The sequence below is a fragment of the Euwallacea similis genome, chromosome 9 (genome assembly GCF_039881205.1).
Source record: "Euwallacea similis isolate ESF13 chromosome 9, ESF131.1, whole genome shotgun sequence".
Taxonomy (NCBI): domain Eukaryota; kingdom Metazoa; phylum Arthropoda; class Insecta; order Coleoptera; family Curculionidae; genus Euwallacea; species Euwallacea similis.
Window position 1 is genome coordinate 4,584,846 of NC_089617.1, and position 18,006 is coordinate 4,602,851.

The 18,006-nt window shown below is 37.8% G+C and overlaps 3 protein-coding genes across 3 annotated transcripts in view; 2 read left to right on the forward strand and 1 right to left on the reverse strand.

Annotated features, from left to right (window-relative positions):
• Nucleotides 1–3,046, reverse strand: part of LOC136410749 (uncharacterized) — a 93,445-nt gene extending 90,399 nt beyond the window's left edge. The window contains exon 1 of the mRNA XM_066393057.1: nucleotides 3,043–3,046. The gene's annotated coding sequence lies outside the window, so the exon portion shown is untranslated. The remainder of the gene's footprint in view (nucleotides 1–3,042) is intronic.
• Nucleotides 1–18,006, forward strand: part of RpS12 (ribosomal protein S12) — a 274,064-nt gene that overhangs the window by 153,069 nt on the left and 102,989 nt on the right. The window lies entirely within an intron of this gene.
• LOC136411055 (putative autophagy-related protein 11) lies at nucleotides 1,913–12,143 on the forward strand. The gene is made up of 22 exons (XM_066393460.1): nucleotides 1,913–2,028; nucleotides 3,964–4,042; nucleotides 6,502–6,663; nucleotides 6,718–6,902; nucleotides 6,955–7,616; nucleotides 7,665–7,925; nucleotides 7,972–8,143; nucleotides 8,188–8,615; nucleotides 8,670–8,831; nucleotides 8,882–8,964; nucleotides 9,013–9,142; nucleotides 9,518–9,614; nucleotides 9,668–9,999; nucleotides 10,056–10,162; nucleotides 10,211–10,355; nucleotides 10,418–10,489; nucleotides 10,923–10,969; nucleotides 11,018–11,155; nucleotides 11,213–11,420; nucleotides 11,474–11,731; nucleotides 11,784–11,892; nucleotides 12,008–12,143. The coding sequence occupies exons 2-22, from the start codon at nucleotides 3,968–3,970 to the stop codon at nucleotides 12,141–12,143; spliced, it is 3,969 nt and encodes a 1,322-aa protein (XP_066249557.1). The 5' UTR covers nucleotides 1,913–2,028; nucleotides 3,964–3,967.

An 18,006-nucleotide genomic window follows, 5' to 3' on the forward strand; every position in this document is an offset into this window, starting at 1 on the left:
TCATCTCTCCGGTCTACATTGCTGATATGAATCATATATCCTACACATACAATGATGTTAGCTTAAAATTTGAGAGTATGAGGTATTTTTTTTAGTGTTATCCCATTCATGTTTCTTACACTACGCCTATCGATTTTTTCGAATTCGATTAATTTCATGGCTAAGATATGGATCGCACAATATTGAGAACTTTTTATTCACATTTCCACTAAAAAAATCTCTCCAGTCTTCAGTGGTGCCCAAAGTATCAGGAATAATTTATTAAAAATCTTCAAATACTGAATGATTCGCAATAATTTTTGTCAAATAATTATCGTTCCCCTTACAACAGACGCTTCTGATTTTTAATATTGAAACCTCAATATTAACATTACCAGTGGCGTACCAAAGATGGATATATTTTATCTAAAACAATAATACAAGAGTGATAAAAGATTCACAATGAGGTGGCCATAGACGTCACACACCGAGAACAGAGGATGGTAACGAAGTCTAAGTTGTGGCCTGTCTCGGGCTGTTTAAATGAATATTTAAGGGTTCAGTCCCACGTTTATGGGTCCCCCAGGGGTGTGCCGCCCCTGTCGATTTGTCGACCTTTTGCAGGTATTTTGCTTGTGTCGTCGAAGATGCAAGAATTTTTTTTATTCCACCCTCGGAGAGAGCTATGTACGTGCCTGGACTTTGTCCACGGACAAAATAGACTTTTATGAGTATGTTTTAAATATATCTATGGGCACGAGTACTTGAAAACAATAACCGAGAGCGGCTCTCAAAACCGATTCAAGTTTGGAGCAGTTTTTCGCTTAAAATTTTTAGTAAATTTGATTCTAACCCTTACGCCAATGAAGGTCGTCAAATTAGATTCATTCCCTCCTGATAAAGTCAGTGCAGCAATTAGTAAAGCCATAAGCATGCAAAAAATAAAAATTCAAATATAAATAGATAATTGGGTTGAAACGTGAAATACCAGGGGCGTATCTTAAAGGAGCGGTTAGTTGATAAAAATTACACATCTGATTGAGAGAGTGTAAGAATTTAGAAACTTCTGGTTGTTTGAGACGCTATTGAAAATGTTAGTTCCTAAAAGAAATTATAATAAGCACTTTCCAATATTAAAAAATCAATTTGATTTCAACGGTCAAAACCAGCGATGTTTCATAGGAAGTTGACTACTATTTTTGGTGTCAAGTAAGTAAATGTATTAATAAATATTCGTCAATACTGGAAAATCAATTTAGATTCAACAGCAAAAGCAAGGGTCCCTCTGAAAGTGGAGAGAAGATTAACACTGAGTTTCTGTCAGCATTTGAAAATTTTAAAGAAATTTTCCATTTATTTCGGGACGCTACTGATCAATTAAATGTTGAACTGAATTAGTAATAAACATTTAAGAATATAGGAAAATCAAAATGGATTCAAGCGCAAAAACCAGAGACACCCCTGAAAGGAAATTTGCCAAAACTTCACCCTAAGATTTTGGTTTCACACCATTGGCGTGTTTTAAGAGGATGCAACATTTCAGAACACACATCATTGTGGCCCTACAGTCTTCCATGCTTTATTTTTTTATGAAACAAATCTAAATAAAAGATTGTTCTTGCGGTATTTTATTGATGACAACAAGTTATAAAAGCGGATGTGAGATTTAGAAGCCATAAGGAAGGTGTAGTAAGCTCTGGGTAGCTCATGCAGGTCGCTTTGGACCGGGGGGTCATAAAACAAAGCCCCCCACATCACCCTGTATGCGGCTGTAGTGATCCCGACCTCTTTTATCGTCCCCGAAGAGGATTTGCAAGTTCTGATTGAATTCGCTGCTTCGATTCGGAGATGAGGTCGTAAATATCGGGTGCTTAACGTCTCGTGATTGTATTTTCAGGGGATGATTATAAGCGCCCATTTAATGAGAACACTCTATACGCTTTATGGGTTGCTAAGAGGGGTTAACGTGTGACTCAATGTCATTTGACTTGCGTCAATAGCACTTTTTCCCGAAATAGTTCCTGCCAGTTTTTGACGAATTCGCGTAAGGTAAGCATATATTTTCCTTTGGCTTAAAATCAAATTCTCCCCACTAATTACTCCCCATTTTAATCAACGCCTTCCACAGATATCTGAATAAAAACGTCATTTTCCTTGAACAGTCTTTTAATCTTGTGCCAATCGCCGAAGGCGAAATTATGATGAGAACGACGGTTTCTCGCCTCGAAAAGCGAAAATAATATAGAGAATGCCATTGTGACGCAGGCACAGTGCCTTTTCACGTCCCGAAATATCTGTTTCAGATTTCTTTTAATGTATTGCTCTCAGGGCGTTTTTAATGTGTCATAATATTCCTTTTGAACGGTGCGGAGGCTCCGGCATTGTGCTGCTCTTTAAGCAAATATTCCATCTCCATTAATTTCGCTTTTGCAAGGGAGATGTCGAATTTCTTTGCTGTGAAGCTCACAATAAAAAAAAGTATGGGTATGATAGAAGCTTCTCTATGAATAAATGCCGACTATCTCTATCAATTACCGTACACCATAATACGTGTTCAATGGCCAAAAATACTCATATACTAGAACATTATTTCCCTATCCAAAAGTGCACCTACTCAACATTTTCCCTCATCCACTCATAATGCTATTAAATATGATACATACTTTTTTGGTTTTGTAATTGATTCTTGCAATTTGTCCCCCCTGAATATATTACCAACAACTCCATTACGTCGCTGATATCGATATATAACCTGTAACACAACCATCCCACACACCACAAAATTGCTACTCTATTCTGATTCATTTGCCAGCAATGAATTTTTCAAAATGCATTTACTTCAGGCCCTGCTTTTAATATAATTGTATCCAGCTCTTGCCAGAATTTCGCAAAAATTTAAGCACTAATTTTTTGTCACGTATCCTGGTCTAATATCCCCATTTCTGCAATAAATTGAACCGATACTGCTGCTGGTTTTACAGAAATGAATTTTCACGTTTTGATAAGCTTGTTGTTGTATTTTATCCGTTGAAATCTCTCACCCATACAATGTCCTGTAGCTCGTAGGAGCTTGCAAGAATTCAGGCATTAATTTTTTTCAAATTCCTGGTGAAAATGGGGCTGATATCCTCAATGGTTCAGCAGGAACAAATTTTCAAATATTTTGGAACCTCCAACCATTTGCCAGCTGTCGAAGTCACTATCCGATGTCGTGTGTTGCTGTTGCTTGGAACCTGCACGAATTTAAAAGCTGACCTTTTTCCCTGATACCCTTAATTAGTTTCCTGATTTCTGGAAATTCTGGATAAAATCCTGCTGTTGTTAGATGTCGTTTAATTAACGTTTTATTGCGGTTCAGCAATAAAACCCTTCTACTGCCTGAATTTTTACAGGAAATCAAGAGTCAATTTTGTCCCTGATTACCCAGACTAATGTCGAGATTCGTGTGAATCATAGACACAATTTTGTTTTGGTAGCAGTAAATGTTCACGTATTGTTAAGCTTCTAATCATGTTTCAATGGTTTCTAATCACTACATGACATCAACTTCTGCTTCAGTCGCAATTCCACAGGAAGTTAGGCCTCAATTTTTCTCCTGCAACACTATTAGCTTAAATCCTACCAAAACTCGAATCTTATACTGCACTTCACAAATACTCAAAAATCAATTCTCTCCAATCCTCTACTACAACAGCAAATCTTCTCCTGCGTACCACTTTTAACTTTTACCGAAACGGCGAGGTTTTACACCAAAGAAAACACAAAAGCCAATTGTTTTGCATGTAATCTGTAACAAATCCCCCTTTAACAACTGTTCAAATAATCCTCAAGCGACTGTTATCTTGAGGAGGACGCCAGTTAACGTGGGAACTCGAGAAACATTTGAATTCCTCCCCTTAAGGATTCTTAAATCGATAGGAATTAGACTGACTTCCGTGTTTATTAAAAATCTTCTCCGTGTTTCAATTTATTTCTTCATTTCAGGTTTATGTTGAATATCCTTCTCCAAAGCTTCGCCCTCACTTTTTTCCTGACCTCTTCACAAGCCCAGGATTTACTTGGCGTAAGTAGCGCCTAATGGTGCAATAGTTTTGTCTAATCAGGCGATGCAAATCAATTTAATTATGCAATCCGAATATGTTTCATTATCAGGCGGCGCTGGCTTTAATTAAACGCTGAAATATATTGAACATTGCACTAGTTTTATCGAGATAAATATGCGACCAACATATTTACCAAATTTAATTCCTGTACGTCGATATAGGAGCATAATGTTTCTAAATTAATTATTGTTCCTGTGATGTGTGGGGGAAAGCTATTTGAGCAGTTTAATAATTAATTAATTAATTTTTGGGAAACTCCTAACCCGTATCAGCCTATAAGATAAAGCAGTGCAGATTTAAAATAATATAGCTAATCGAGGATTTATAGAGCAGTGCTCTAAGTATCAGAAAGTATACTCTTTGGTATATACTAAAAGTTGGATTACACCTGATGGATGTGGCTTATTTCGTTTCAGAATTATGACTTTTAACTTTTTAAGGAATTACAAATTCTTCTCCCTTATCGCATTGCAAATAAATGTAGCATTGGAATACAAAAATTTGTAACTGTCAAAGATTTGATAGAAAAAAGCTCTAAATTGTAAAGCAAATATTCATTTAGTTACTCTATAATTTGATGCTAACCTGATGGACACTATTGACCTTATTTTTAATAAAGAATAATTTTTTTTTTCACATTTATTGAGTATTGGATATGAAATTTTCTAACTGGCAGAGAATTAACACAGAAAATCTCTAAACTTTACAGCAACAGTCCACTAAAATTCTCTATTCTCTTTTGTAAACCAAAGAAGCGTGGCTGATTCTCTCAGAATTATGAATATTTACCTTTTCCAAGAATTAGCAAGATACGTTATTGCAAACATGACATTGAAAAATTGTATCTGCCAAAAAGCTGAAAGCCCTAAGTTTCAGAGCAAATGCTCATTAAGTAGGTCTACAAGTTGGGGTAAACCGGAGGGGAGTTGTTGATCCCTTTTCGGAAACACGATTTTTTGTTTCATAAATAACCATTAAATTGTACTATAAGCTAGTGCAAACAAAATGACTGACTTCTTTTGATATTTACGATGTTTCCAAGTTTTACGATATATCAGAAAACTCGCGCCCCTCATCTCTTTATGTAGAAAAGCGGTTCACAGTAACTTCGCAGAGCAGTTTCTCTTCAATTTTTTAGTATTCGAAATAAAGAAGAACTTAAATTAATATCGATTCCTCTAGGAGCTCGTTTCCAACGAGGCTGCAACTCTTAACGAAGAGCACATTACAATTTCCTCCTTCGCCCGCGTTTTCTATCTCACGATCTAAAAATGGGCCGCCTCCATAAAAGTGCTCATTAATAGCGCCATCGACAATAAACCAGTCTTATCGCCGACGACCGAAAAACACAGACGAAATTTGCATTTGCCTTAAGAGCCGATACACTTAGCATAAACAAAACCGGGCTTTGGCTAAATATTGCATAAAACGGCCCTAAAGTGGTGGCTCGTTTCCAATGAAATACGAATGGCTTTTAATGGGGGATTAAAATTTTAAAAAGCTCAAGGTGGGCAAGTGCACCGACTAAACAGGCCTGGAGCGGGCCGTTCTGGGCTTCGGCCAATGGAATTATAAGGGGTTGATTGGGATTGAAAGAGCGCCGCTGAAAGGCCATTTTTTATTTAGCAGGAAAGTTTAAAAACTCCTTTTCCTCATCGCACTACAGAAAAATATTTTTAATATTCTATAACGAGATTTCACACCAGAGAGTTACATTAATAGGGCATTACTTGCATCTTCTGTACATGATATTTATTAGCAATAATGCCCGAAATGCCTGTGTATGTAACTATTTTAAGAAAATTTTCCTACAATCGAATTAGAAGACTCCGGACCTTCGTCGTTCTCAAATCGCGTAGCAGACTGATAATTCTGGTTCGTTTAAAAAATTGTATCTTCCGAGCTGCACAGTCCAACTCAATTAGTTTTTTGCCCCGTATTAGCCTACAATCGGCTTTGGTTGAAGTTAAAATTTCATGATTATCAGTGAAGGATTATAGGAATTCTAGCTATAAAAGCTAAGTAGTTATTGTAATGTCCAAAGTTTTAAGCAAAAAGCTAATTATAAAAAATGATAACTTCCACAGCCACCCATTAAGTCAATAATAATTTGGTAATTATTTAGCCAATAATGTGCCGTAGTTGTAATAGAAATTTCATGAAATTCGGAGAAATATTCTAGGAGTAGCAGGAAAGAGAATTCTGTCTTCAATTTTATCCTCTAACCAATTTTTAAGTGTAAGGCCTGCTTAAAAATTCATAACTCCTAGATTCTTCCATCAGGCTAGCCGCGATTCTGATAACGATTAGCCGATAGATTAGTCTAATTGTGGTAAGAATTTTATGAAAATCGAATACGTAACCTAGGAATAACAGACACCCGTACGACATCTTTACTAATTCTTGCATGACTTCTTAGCTCTTCAAGCCTAAACCGAACTTACCTCAAGAACTTAATGACTTTCTAAACGACGTCCAGCAGCATAAAAGAGACTTCGCCTTTATCCGTCATGCGGTCAAGAACCAGAAAATATATGACAAGAACTACCAGGAGGCCCCCGGCCTCTTAGTTGAGGATGTTGTAAGCCACCTTTTTCTCGATATTCGCAACAATAATAATTTCCGTCATATCAAGGAAAATCAGTTTAACTTAAACTCGGATATAGCAAATAAGAACAGCGGTGAGGGCAACTCCTTCTCTGACTTCTTTGAAGAGGAGGAGGAGGGAGAGGAGCAACATCATCCCTACGATGAGGAGGAGGGAACTATTTATGCTGGATTTGAATCTCCGAGGTTTAAGAAACATTATCCTAATGAAAGGTGGGATTCGGTATCTTTCTCCTTACACTGATTCTCACACATATTTCAATAGATATAGCAGGAACATTCGTAGTCCAATAAGACTCAGGAGGGAGCTAGAGGAGGGTTTTCGCTCGAAGCATAAACTAGATGAGAATCCCAATAAGCAATTTGGCTATATAAGGATAACAGATCAGAAATACTGTACCCAATCAAATGAGGAGGAGAACCATGTTATGAAAGTGAATAAGCAAAATGCAACCAAGAAAAAGAAACGCAAAGATGAAATAAGCATTGCAAACAACGAAAAATTGGTAAAGCACTTTGAAGAAGATGAGGACGGACCCAAGTCCACTGTCCTCAATATCAAAGTCAACAATGCTTTGACGTCACGAAAACCCTCTGAGAATTCAACTCTAACCAAGAATAAGAATCTCTCCTCGCCAGAGAACAATGAGAGCATTCTTAATACTGACGACAACTCCCAGAATAATCAAAACAAGAAAAATAATGTCTTAAAGAAGTTCCTCTCAGCAAAGAATAATCTGGATAGTTCTAGAATACTCGGCGAGATCCTCCCGGAGGTGGGGAAGGTGAACACGTCTCACCAAGCTATAGTGGAGCATCTAAATACAATTTACAATTATTTTAAGCAGTCTGGACAAAGTAGCCATATAATCAAAAGCATTGATGTGGCTCAAAACAACTTCAACAACTTCAATTCTAAAAAACAGGGTGAGTATCGAAGAACTGAAATAGTTATGGTTGTAAGTATTGATTTAGGGGTGAAATATGATTTAAATGAGGACAAAAAGGAAAATGCTGAGAAGATGCAGGACATAGTAATGGATGGGACTGGGGTTAGTCAGGCAAAAGAGAAATTTTTGACAAGGAAGAATCAGGGGTATGATTACTTTGACCCTCAAGACTTGGTAGATCTGGAAGCAGGATTTACTAAAAATGTTCCTCCTGCAAATACTCCAATATGCGCAACACTCAAGAAGCAAGAAGCAGGGAATATTTTGCATGTGGAGAACACTCAATGTAAATTCTCTTCATATTCTCTTCCTTTTTTTAAATTTAAATGCAGGCAGAACTGCTGAGGAAGAGCGCTTCAAGATCATTACAAGTAAAGAAGACAACGAGGAGAGTACTACTAAGACCATCCATATAGAGCATAAGCACAATTATAATCAAAGGAAAACAGACCAAAGAAGGGAAAAGCAGAGAAATTTTAGGGTTGAATATTTAGCTGCAATTAGGTGAGTTTATTACCTCTTCTTTCCTCTTTAACTTCTCATTCTAGGGACCGAAAACATCTTCCAAGGATAGCCAAATACAAGAGAAAAAGAGTGGGGCAGCACCCAAAAAAGAAAAAGAGAATAGATCGGGAAATAGATCACTATGACCTCAACCATCTCTATGAGTCTCCCAAGAACGGATTTGATTATATTCCTTCTTATCGGAGAGCCTTGAAAGAGATAGATTACGACTATAGCCCTCATGCTATCCAAGATATTGACGGCGAGCATTATCAGGACTCACAGGTAGTTCACAATAAGTTCAAAACGGAAGGAGACTACTCTGAGGAGGAAGATATGATGACCTCTAATACCTTTAAGAAAATGCCAGTTAAGAAAACCCAAAACCAATTTGCCATGAACAATAATGAACAAACGACTGAAGGAAACGATGATGATTATGACTATTCCGATTTAACTGACATGAAGAACGGTAATAATGAAAATAAGTTTGCGCCTGTAGTTTCTGATTATAGTGGTGAGGCAGAGGATGAGGACGTAAGCTTTGAAGACGTTGATAACGATAAATTAGACATAAACGAGGCTGCTGACAATAATAGAAGCGACCATGACGTTTATGAAAATGTCAAGAAGTTGGTGGAAGTGACTACTGAGCACATCAGCAGTGGCTCAGTGATCATGAACCTTGGTGAGTGTTGACCTCACCTTTGTTTACTTCAGATCTCAGATTTTTTATAGATGATATGCTATGGGAGACTGATCAAGTGCTATTAGGGGCTTATTCACATCGGGGAAAAAAAACAAACAAGAAGAGTAAGGTTGTGAGTAAATCTCGAGGTAGTGAGTTGTTGATTTTGCCTGAGGTGTAGTTGATAAGAATGTACTGTTTGATAGTAGATGAGTCTAAAGATATAAGAGAAAAGAGGGCTTCTGCTGGAGAGAAGCGCAAGAGGAAGATAAGGAGACAGAGAAAAAGATTGAAAGCCAAGCATAGTGATGGTAAGCTTTAATTTTGAATCATGGAATCATGCGCTTCACAGAATTTTCACATCTCTTCAATATTCTCTCCAAATGTATTTAGAATCTTTTTTCTCCTAGAAATATAAAGGGTACCATTTTTTCATTCTATATCTTCTTCTTCATAAATGATATTTCTTGAAAAAGAATCTTTTTTCCCTTGTAAAGCTTCTATCAAAAGTTTCCAATCTTATACCTTCCGAAATTTATTCTGGATCTTCTACTTCCGGGTATTTCAAAAGGTACAGTCCTGCATCTTCTGAAAAAGATCTAAGTGAGTACCTCGTCACCCTCATATCAAACAAATCTTTCTCCTCTAAACAGATCCTTTGCCTTCTCTTCTAGCTCCTTCCCTAGAATCTGAGAAAACCCAGTTTCAAGAGAAACCACTGACCGACCAAGAGAAACAAGACATCTTCCTCAGGTACAACCCAGATTTTCAACGCTGGCCCAGGTTTCATTCCCTCACTATTTTCACTTCATTCCTCTTCACTTCAATCTTGAAAGGTTCGTCCAAGACGACCAAAAGTTCCACGAAATGATTCACAGAAGAGGTTTGGAAGACTATCAAAAATATATTGGTCAAAATTTTGTGAAAAGAGCAGAACCGACAAGCGAAACTGCAACTTCAGCATCGAGTGAAACTGAATCTGATCCGATTCAACTTCAATCTGCTGAAACTGAAGACTCTTCTAGTACTGTTTTTTCTTCTTCCTCAAATGACAAAGGTACTGTTCCTGCTTTCTCATGGAACGATGAAAGTACGGTTTCTTCTGATTCCCCAAATGTCGAAAGTGAAGCTACGAGCAGCGAGACTGAAGCTTCCTTTAATGGCACAGGTTTTGAATTGATGTTGTGTGTGGGTTCGCTGATGATAACTTTGCAATCTTAACAGAAACGTTGCCCCCCGAGGCTGCTTCTTCAGATGATGATGCACCTACAATAGATACAGCATTAGTAACCGCAAATTCGGACATATTCGGAAACGTGACAGTCCCTGAGGTATTGGTAAAGTATTAGGGTTAGTTTACCCTAATTTTGAAGTTCTAGTTGGGAACGCAGCAGGGAGGAAACGGCAACAACATCAATGCCGCTAGTGGAGTAGGTTCGACCGTCACCGAGTTCGAGGTTACTGAAGCAGTTTCGAACTCCACAGAATACCAATTCAATACCATTACGGAAGATTTAACTCAAAGTAGAGGAAATAATTAGAGTTAATTAAGATAATTACTTATTAGAAATTTAAATTAATTGCAGTTAAACAGTGCAGCAATATGACTCAGGAGCACATTAAGCCATGCGATGATGAAAACGCCAACCACAACCCTGGTAAGTGAAAAATTTTGCCTATTTAAGATCTTAATTAGATGCTAATTAATTATAATTTGAAAATTTTCTTTTTTTTCTAAAAATTAGTACTAATTAGGACTAATTAAACATTGTTAGACCTAGAAAGAACACTAATTACCATCTTTTTCTTCAAAGACTCATGGAATGATTTTTTAAAATTAACTCCATGATTATTCTGAATTTCTTTATACGTATAGAATTTTTATTATTAATTGATTATTAAATTAATTTAAGTGAATAAATCTGCATTAAAAATAACCCACAACGAATTAAAATTATAGTAATTAAAACGTTTTGTGAGTTATTTAGAAAATGACTGAAATTAAAAAATCTTATCTTCAATTACTTGTAATTACGTATAATTAAGCAGTAGAAATCATTAGGGCTAGTTAACTCTCAAAATTGCTTCCAGGAACAGTTACCAGTGTTTTGCCGCTGGCAAAAGAGGCCGCTACTGAGGTAATTAACAATAATTATCAAATTTACGTATCACTTATAGATTTTTAGAGCCTTAATTTGACAAAAGAGCAATTCTTGGACTTGGATGATATTCTAGTGGGCATGCTCCCCAAAGACGTAGTCTTGGAATCACTTTCCACTGCTCGGGGAAGTGTCAGAAACGGCCTTAAGTCTGCAAGATACAATGTAAAATTGCAAATAACATTTAAAACTTTGTTACGACCCGCAGAATTAATTTCGTAGGTGAATTTGATGAATATTCCTTTATCCACCTATAACAGCAGTGCAGAGTCCTCGATGCTTTTTATAGAAATGAGCAATTTAATCAAGAAATCAAAGTACCATAGCTCCTGTCAAACACTTCCCACGAACCTCCAAACTTATCTGAAAACAATCACAAAAAACGAGGTGGATGATCCTATGACTAAGCTCAAGGAAATGAATGAAATCGGTTTGGTAACACACGTGTTCTAACTTTTCTTACTAATTTCAACTTCTGCGTAGACCTTGATAATCACCAGAGCGACTACATGTTCCATTCTGAGCAAAACGACAAAATCTATGAAAAGGCGCAGGTGCTGCGCGAACTATTGAGGAAATACCAGAATTTACCCGCTGATGGCAAAAAGGAGGTGGAGCCTGTAAAAAAGTACATCGACTCGCATCTCGCCATGATCGAACAGATGGGCGGGGACAAAACGGAAGAGCCTACAGCTTTGCCCATCTCAAAATATTCGAGCACGCAGCCCAAAGAGGAGAAAGGTGAAGTGGGCGTGTTCATAAGGGGTGTGACTTAAAACGGTGTGGTTTGCAGAAATCAGCGTCGTTGATGCGGATGAGGAGATGAAGTTGCAGGATAAGATGAAGGAGGAGGGGACGGCATTCACTTCGCCGCAGTTCGGAAAGTTAGCTAAAGCTGTCAGGTAACAGACAAGAATCTAATTTTGCTAATTTTTTCAAAGAAACATTGTTAATTAAGCATAATTAATTAATTGTAATTAATTAGCCCTAATTAGCATTATTAAAATACATTTTCAGGAATGTAAGAAGCAACAGGCAAGTAATTAAGCGAATTGAGGAAATTTACGGAAGGGACACTCTAGATAAATCGAAAGAAGATCTAATTGAAAATAATGAGAATGGATTCGAATCGCCTCGAATCATTAACTTTTAAGCCTATTTAGTTTGTTTTTATGTCTATTTTTATACTATATTTAATAATATAGATCGATACACTAGCCCATATTTAATTATTGCTTGTTAGACGCATTCGAATGCGGTTTTAATCAGTTTGCACCGTAAATGCTCCAATAAATTAAAAATTGTTTGAGGTAAAAATCATATTTCCAAATTCTCAACAATTTCGACTTTTTCCATGAAGAATTTCGGTTTTTATTTAGTAGACATTTTCAAATGATCCACAGGATCAAACATCCAGTTCTGTGTGTACTGAATGCAAGTGACGCTGGTTCGTATAATTCTCTCGTTATTTACTCCAAGTAGAACTAGATTTATCGTTTAACAATTTTGTTTCTAACTGCTTCCAATCCTCTGATTGTTTTTGAACCTGTCAGATTGAAATGCATTTCTTAGAAATAACTACTCTCTTCTCCATTATAACTAAATTTTCATAATGTAGAGATGTTCAGGAATTATGCGCTGGGTGTGAGTGTGTCTCTATCGCAACACATCTATTGACAGCCATTAACGACTAAATAGAATAATCAGAATTCGTGATGGAACTAGACTAGCTACCAGGTGTGAGTGTATTATTGCTATGAAGCTACATTTGATGTTAGTCATTCATCAAAATTGAGTGGAACAATCAGAACTTGTAGTGGAAGATAATTATATATTTTGGTATGCGAATACGTCGGAACAATACTTTGAAGGAAGAATTATAATTAAGTGTCTATATGGAAATAACTTTTGTAAGCTGAGATGATCAGAGCCAATGTTTCGATAAGGTTGCGTTCGGAAATTATACTCTGAGTTTGCATGTCAGAGTGGTTACGTCCACCACTTTCCGAGCAACTAGATTTGATGGATAAATTTTTGGACGTGAATGGCATTCTACTAGGCATGCTCTCCAAATAGGTCGTCTTGGGGTCCGTCTCCGCTGCTCAGGAAAGAGTAAGAAAAGATCTTAACACGGCAAAATACCACATAAAATTGCACAGCTAGAGATGTTCTCTGCATCTTTTTTTACCCATGAAATTCCGTTTAAATTTGCAAAAGACATTTGGCAGTATCGCTGACATGGGCGCTCGTCGCCACATTACATTTGGCGTATTTTTTCCCTAGATAAGCGCGCCCACGCCAATTGGACCGAAATTTATGTAAACTAATGAGAATTCACGGCGCAATGACGCCATTTAAACCTTGTCTATGTCACCTAAAAACCGAAGTTTATGGCACTAGTTACGGAACAGAGACGACCGCAAAGTTGGCCAATTTGCATGGAAAAGTTGGCCCTCAAATGCAGGAAACGCATTCGTTTTTTCTTTTCCACATTTGTGATAATTTAAAAAGTTTGTTCCTCAAGTTTTGTGGAGTTTAGGACTGCGCAACAACGCTTATCGATAATGGAATTATGATAAACGCCGGCCTGGTGGGCAACATGACACTCATGGAAATTATTGCCGTCCTAAATGACCTGAATATAATTTCGTCTGTGTCGACGTCCATGGACGTCCAGGACAGATGCGCTTTAACCACGGCTCGCAGGAAATTCATTACTAGTATCGATTGCAGCGTCAATTACTGATGATACCTTTGCCCGTCTGAAACGACACGGCTTATTAGAATTGATTTATGGGACCACTTACCAATGAAATTCATCAAAAAGTGATAAATAAAGCGTCAATAGTTCGGCTCCTCTCTAGTGTCGCACTTGCACCAGGTACAGGTTTCTGTACACCAAAATTAGGTACTTTCCATTATCAATATGTCAATTGTCAATATGTTCAAAAAAGATTTAATATTTAACGCAAATGGACCAAACCAAGAGCAAACTAATTGGAAGTTAAGAAATTTTCATTAATGTAGATCGAAAGATCTGCAGCAATTGTAATCATCCTTGGCGGAAGTAGAACTAAATAAAAATATTAGCGTTAAATTGCGTTAAGGGTCACATAACGTGTCGATAGTTTTGCTCCTCTCTAGCAATTTCAAGGGTTTTCAAATGCGGTGCATCACTTCTAGTTATACCGCGATCGATTCTTAATTTTCAAGAATGCACTTTAAGAATATGTGGGCACTAATAACTAAATGAAAATGTAATATTCAAAAATGATAAATACTAATAAGGGCGAACTCAATTATTCCCGAGTTCCGAAAAATTGAGTATTCGGAACAGTGAAAATCATCCTCTATGTAATTAGAGTAAAGTGAAAGTACAATATTTAAAATATAAATTGTAGGTCGATAGTGTCGATCCTCTCTAGTGCTTTTAGGTCTATTCAAATTAGGCACATGAGTTCTGGTTGCACTGCTGGCAGATATTCCTGGTATAATTTCGGAGTAAGCGTGTTCGAAAATTGCTAATAAAAGATACAACAATCGTTTATTAGGTACTTTCGGCATATAAATCGAAATGGGTGCAGCATTAAAATTCCTCTTGGAGTGAACAGAGTAAATGGAAATGTCTAATATTTAAAATTGTCGAAAAGTTATAAATATAAATCGATAGCTTGGCGCCTCTCTAAGGGTTCTAAGTTGTCTTAACTACGAAGTATCACTTATAGTTGGACCGCACGTAGTTCTTAGTACTCCAAGAGTGAGTAAGTGCTCATACAAGACTCGCACCTTCAATGAAATGAGGTGAATGCATTAAGGGTAATCACCCGCTGGGTTTCAATCACGTTTCAATATCTAGCGGCTCTCAATTAAGAGGTTATTAGCCATGCGTTATTCAGCCATTAATCTCAACGTTATTAATCTGTATTTACATTCACGACACATACGGTCAGTGCGATTGACGGACGAACAATTGCTTTACGACTGATTCGACTGGTAATGGTAACTACCCGGTAATTACCGCACATGTGTCATCGGTTTTTAAGGGCAAATTCGGGGCTTGTTTCAACATTTCGAGAGGGGCGAAAACGCGTCATTTTTCAAGAGCAACATGATCGAGCGGTCTACCAAGGCGTTGTTCTCATCGGTTGGCCATTTTCTAACCCTTTCTGTCACTCTCCCTTTCCCGGCCGACAGCCGCAATTAATCTTGTCCCGGTGATCGATTTGCCCTCGGAGAGCCTCCGCTTTTATTGCTACATTATTTCGCCATTTTTTACCTAAGAACTTGAGGCTTTCAGATTGTTCGAGACATTATTAATGACCTCGTTGGGACTTCATAAAAATTATTCCCGGGGAAACCTATCTGCGACGCCATCGTTGCGAACTTAACCTCAAAGTACTTAGCGCCATCTCGAATGTGACGTCACTTAGAGTATCATTTCGGGCAGGTGTTGTAGGAATTTATGCAAGTTGTCAGCGGTTTTTGTGATTGCATTTGCGGTTTTAAAACAAGAATAATTTGGGACATGCATGTAGTTGTTTTGGCTTGCAAACATACGCCCCTAAAGCGTATTTTGTGTGGCAATTTCAAACGAGTGCTCTTAAATCTCCAGCGGTGGCGCTCGCGGTCTCCCAGATAGCACTTTTAAAATGATAAACAACCGAAATTCAGCGGCGCCTCACTGCGACACACCGCCAAATAAATAATATTATTAATATATAAAGAGGGCTTTTAAATAGCTCTTGTAATTGGTTTCGTAATTAGGGCGCATTCCCTTGCACCTGAGATCCGAATTTCCCCAGCAGCTCTTTGGCTCCCTTCCCATCTCAAACATTTATCGACTCCAGAGAACATCCCTAGTATGTACTCCAAACAGGTGCTTTCGAATAGCTGTTTCTGTGGGATGATTTATCATTATTTTAAACCTCCCAAGGTTGTACTGCAATCTTTTAAGTCCACATAATTGCGTCACGATCGGTCAGATCGAGGGAAACCGCAAAAAAAATCCAATCAAAAATCTGACATTCAATTAAGTCGAGAATGTGCCGTCCAAATGACGTCTTCGAAATTTATCGACGATCGATGCTGAAGGCTATTTTTTATTGTCCACGACATGAACACGACAAAACTTCCTTCATTTGCCGCTTAAGGGGGAGAAAGTTATTTCAATCGAGGTATTGTTAAATTTTGTCTTTCTTGGGAAAGAAGTTCCCGCAGTGTCTGTATTCATGGAAAACTTGCTTTACAGCTGAATGGAATGCCCTACGTACCCCCTAAACAATGCAAAAATGTGTAATTAATTGATTATTGTGAGATCTCTATGCGTTCGCCCCGAATGCGTAGACCCTAGCCTTGATCATTTTCACATATTCAGGAACTGGTTCTACTTGCTTTATCATCACTAGTTCCAGATGCAATTTTGTGTCGATACAGGTTCTCATCTTTAGTTGCCGATTGCTGACATTTATCGAGTTGACAAATTCAGTCCGACCAGAGTTTTCAGTACTCCACTTAATGATCTGATGATCTGATAACACACTCATTCCAGGTGTAATTAGAACTGGTTTTAATTACTCTCTAATCAGTTCTAGACGCAAAATTGCTCACCAGATTCACATATCTAGTTATCGAAATTTTGATTCTCTCAGGTGAATTAACACAGCATAGTTTCAATTCTAGTGCCACCTTGAGTAACTACTGCTCTTAGAGGCGAATTCTTATCGACACATAAGTCGATAATCAGGCGAATTTTAATTAGAGAAAGGCCCATTTTCCGGCACGTAAAATCAATTATTTACGTGAACTGAGCATCTTGAAAACCTATAGGGCTGGGGCGGCCCCCCAATTAGAGGATGCCAATAGATCAGGCCTGTTTGAAAGGGCTCAGGTGGCGCATTTGCATAATGCTCCAAAGTGGCTCGAGCCGGCTTTCTGGCGAACGCTAATTGAAATCACTATATTTGCAATTAAAAACAACCGCCCGGTAATTACCAGGTTGATTTACTGACTTAGATGCAGGCCCCAAAGCATTCCCCCTAAAGATCACATCAAAATCAAACTAAAATAATACAACGAAAATTCAATCAGAAAGAACCATATTGGTACCACAGTTGAGAAATCAAAATTGGGCAAGATCGTATAGCAATGCTCCGTAATTTTCTGTTTCAATGACCTGAAATTGGTACCAACATGGTTCAATGCGCGGTACCATAAAGCGCTCGGGCCCCCGTAAAAATGGTACTAATAATAATTGTCCTTATTGTGATGCTTAGTTTTAGTGCTCTAGCACAAAGCGATGGCTTAGATGATGACTATATTGACAGTGAGTAGGTACCGCCTAATGGTACCAAGATACGTAAACTTCTTGGTGTAGGTTTGCCGGATGTGCGCTGTAGACTTCCAGAAATGAGGGGGTTCTGCAAAGCTTTAATAGTGAGGTGGAGCTATGATCCGAGAACCCGCAGGTGCAGGGAGTTTGTTTTTGGAGGGTGTTCCAAGAGGATAACCAATAATTTTCCCTCACAAAAAACTTGCATGGACACTTGTTCAGGTACCATTTTGTTCTGATTTTAGTTCAATAGGGGTATCATCATATTTTGTTTCAGAGGTGTGGTGATCCGGTATATCAAAATGGTTGTTATATTATTTATTTAAATAGATTGTTACAAAGTACTGATTTAAGTTATTTAAACACTACACTTGGTGCTAAAAACGCCTTGAAAACCCCTAAGGTGCGTTCAGTAACTCCAGTATGAATGCGCTACATAGCTAGACAGCTGTCTTATGTATTACTTCCATATAAGGTCGTTTTATATAGTTTTAAAATAAACTGAAAGTGATACTCATCGCCACAGGGAAGGCGCTTATGTAAGACAAAAGTGGGGAAATGAACACGGCAGCCTATCGGGCAGGAAGCACATTGTCTCGCAGGAACAAAGCCGCAACGTTGGCTTCGATGCAGCCCTACGGGGAAAACTTTCACATTGTATTTAGTTTTTAATGCTTCATTACAAATT

Coding starts and splice junctions, on each gene's coding strand:
- LOC136411055 (XM_066393460.1), top strand. CDS start 3,968: ATGTTGAATATCCTTCTCCAAAGCTTCGCCCTCACTTTTTTCCTGACC. Junction 6,903..6,954: donor AAACATTATCCTAATGAAAG/GTGGGATTCGGT, acceptor ATATTTCAATAG/ATATAGCAGGAACATTCGTA. Junction 10,000..10,055: donor AGCTTCCTTTAATGGCACAG/GTTTTGAATTGA, acceptor CAATCTTAACAG/AAACGTTGCCCCCCGAGGCT.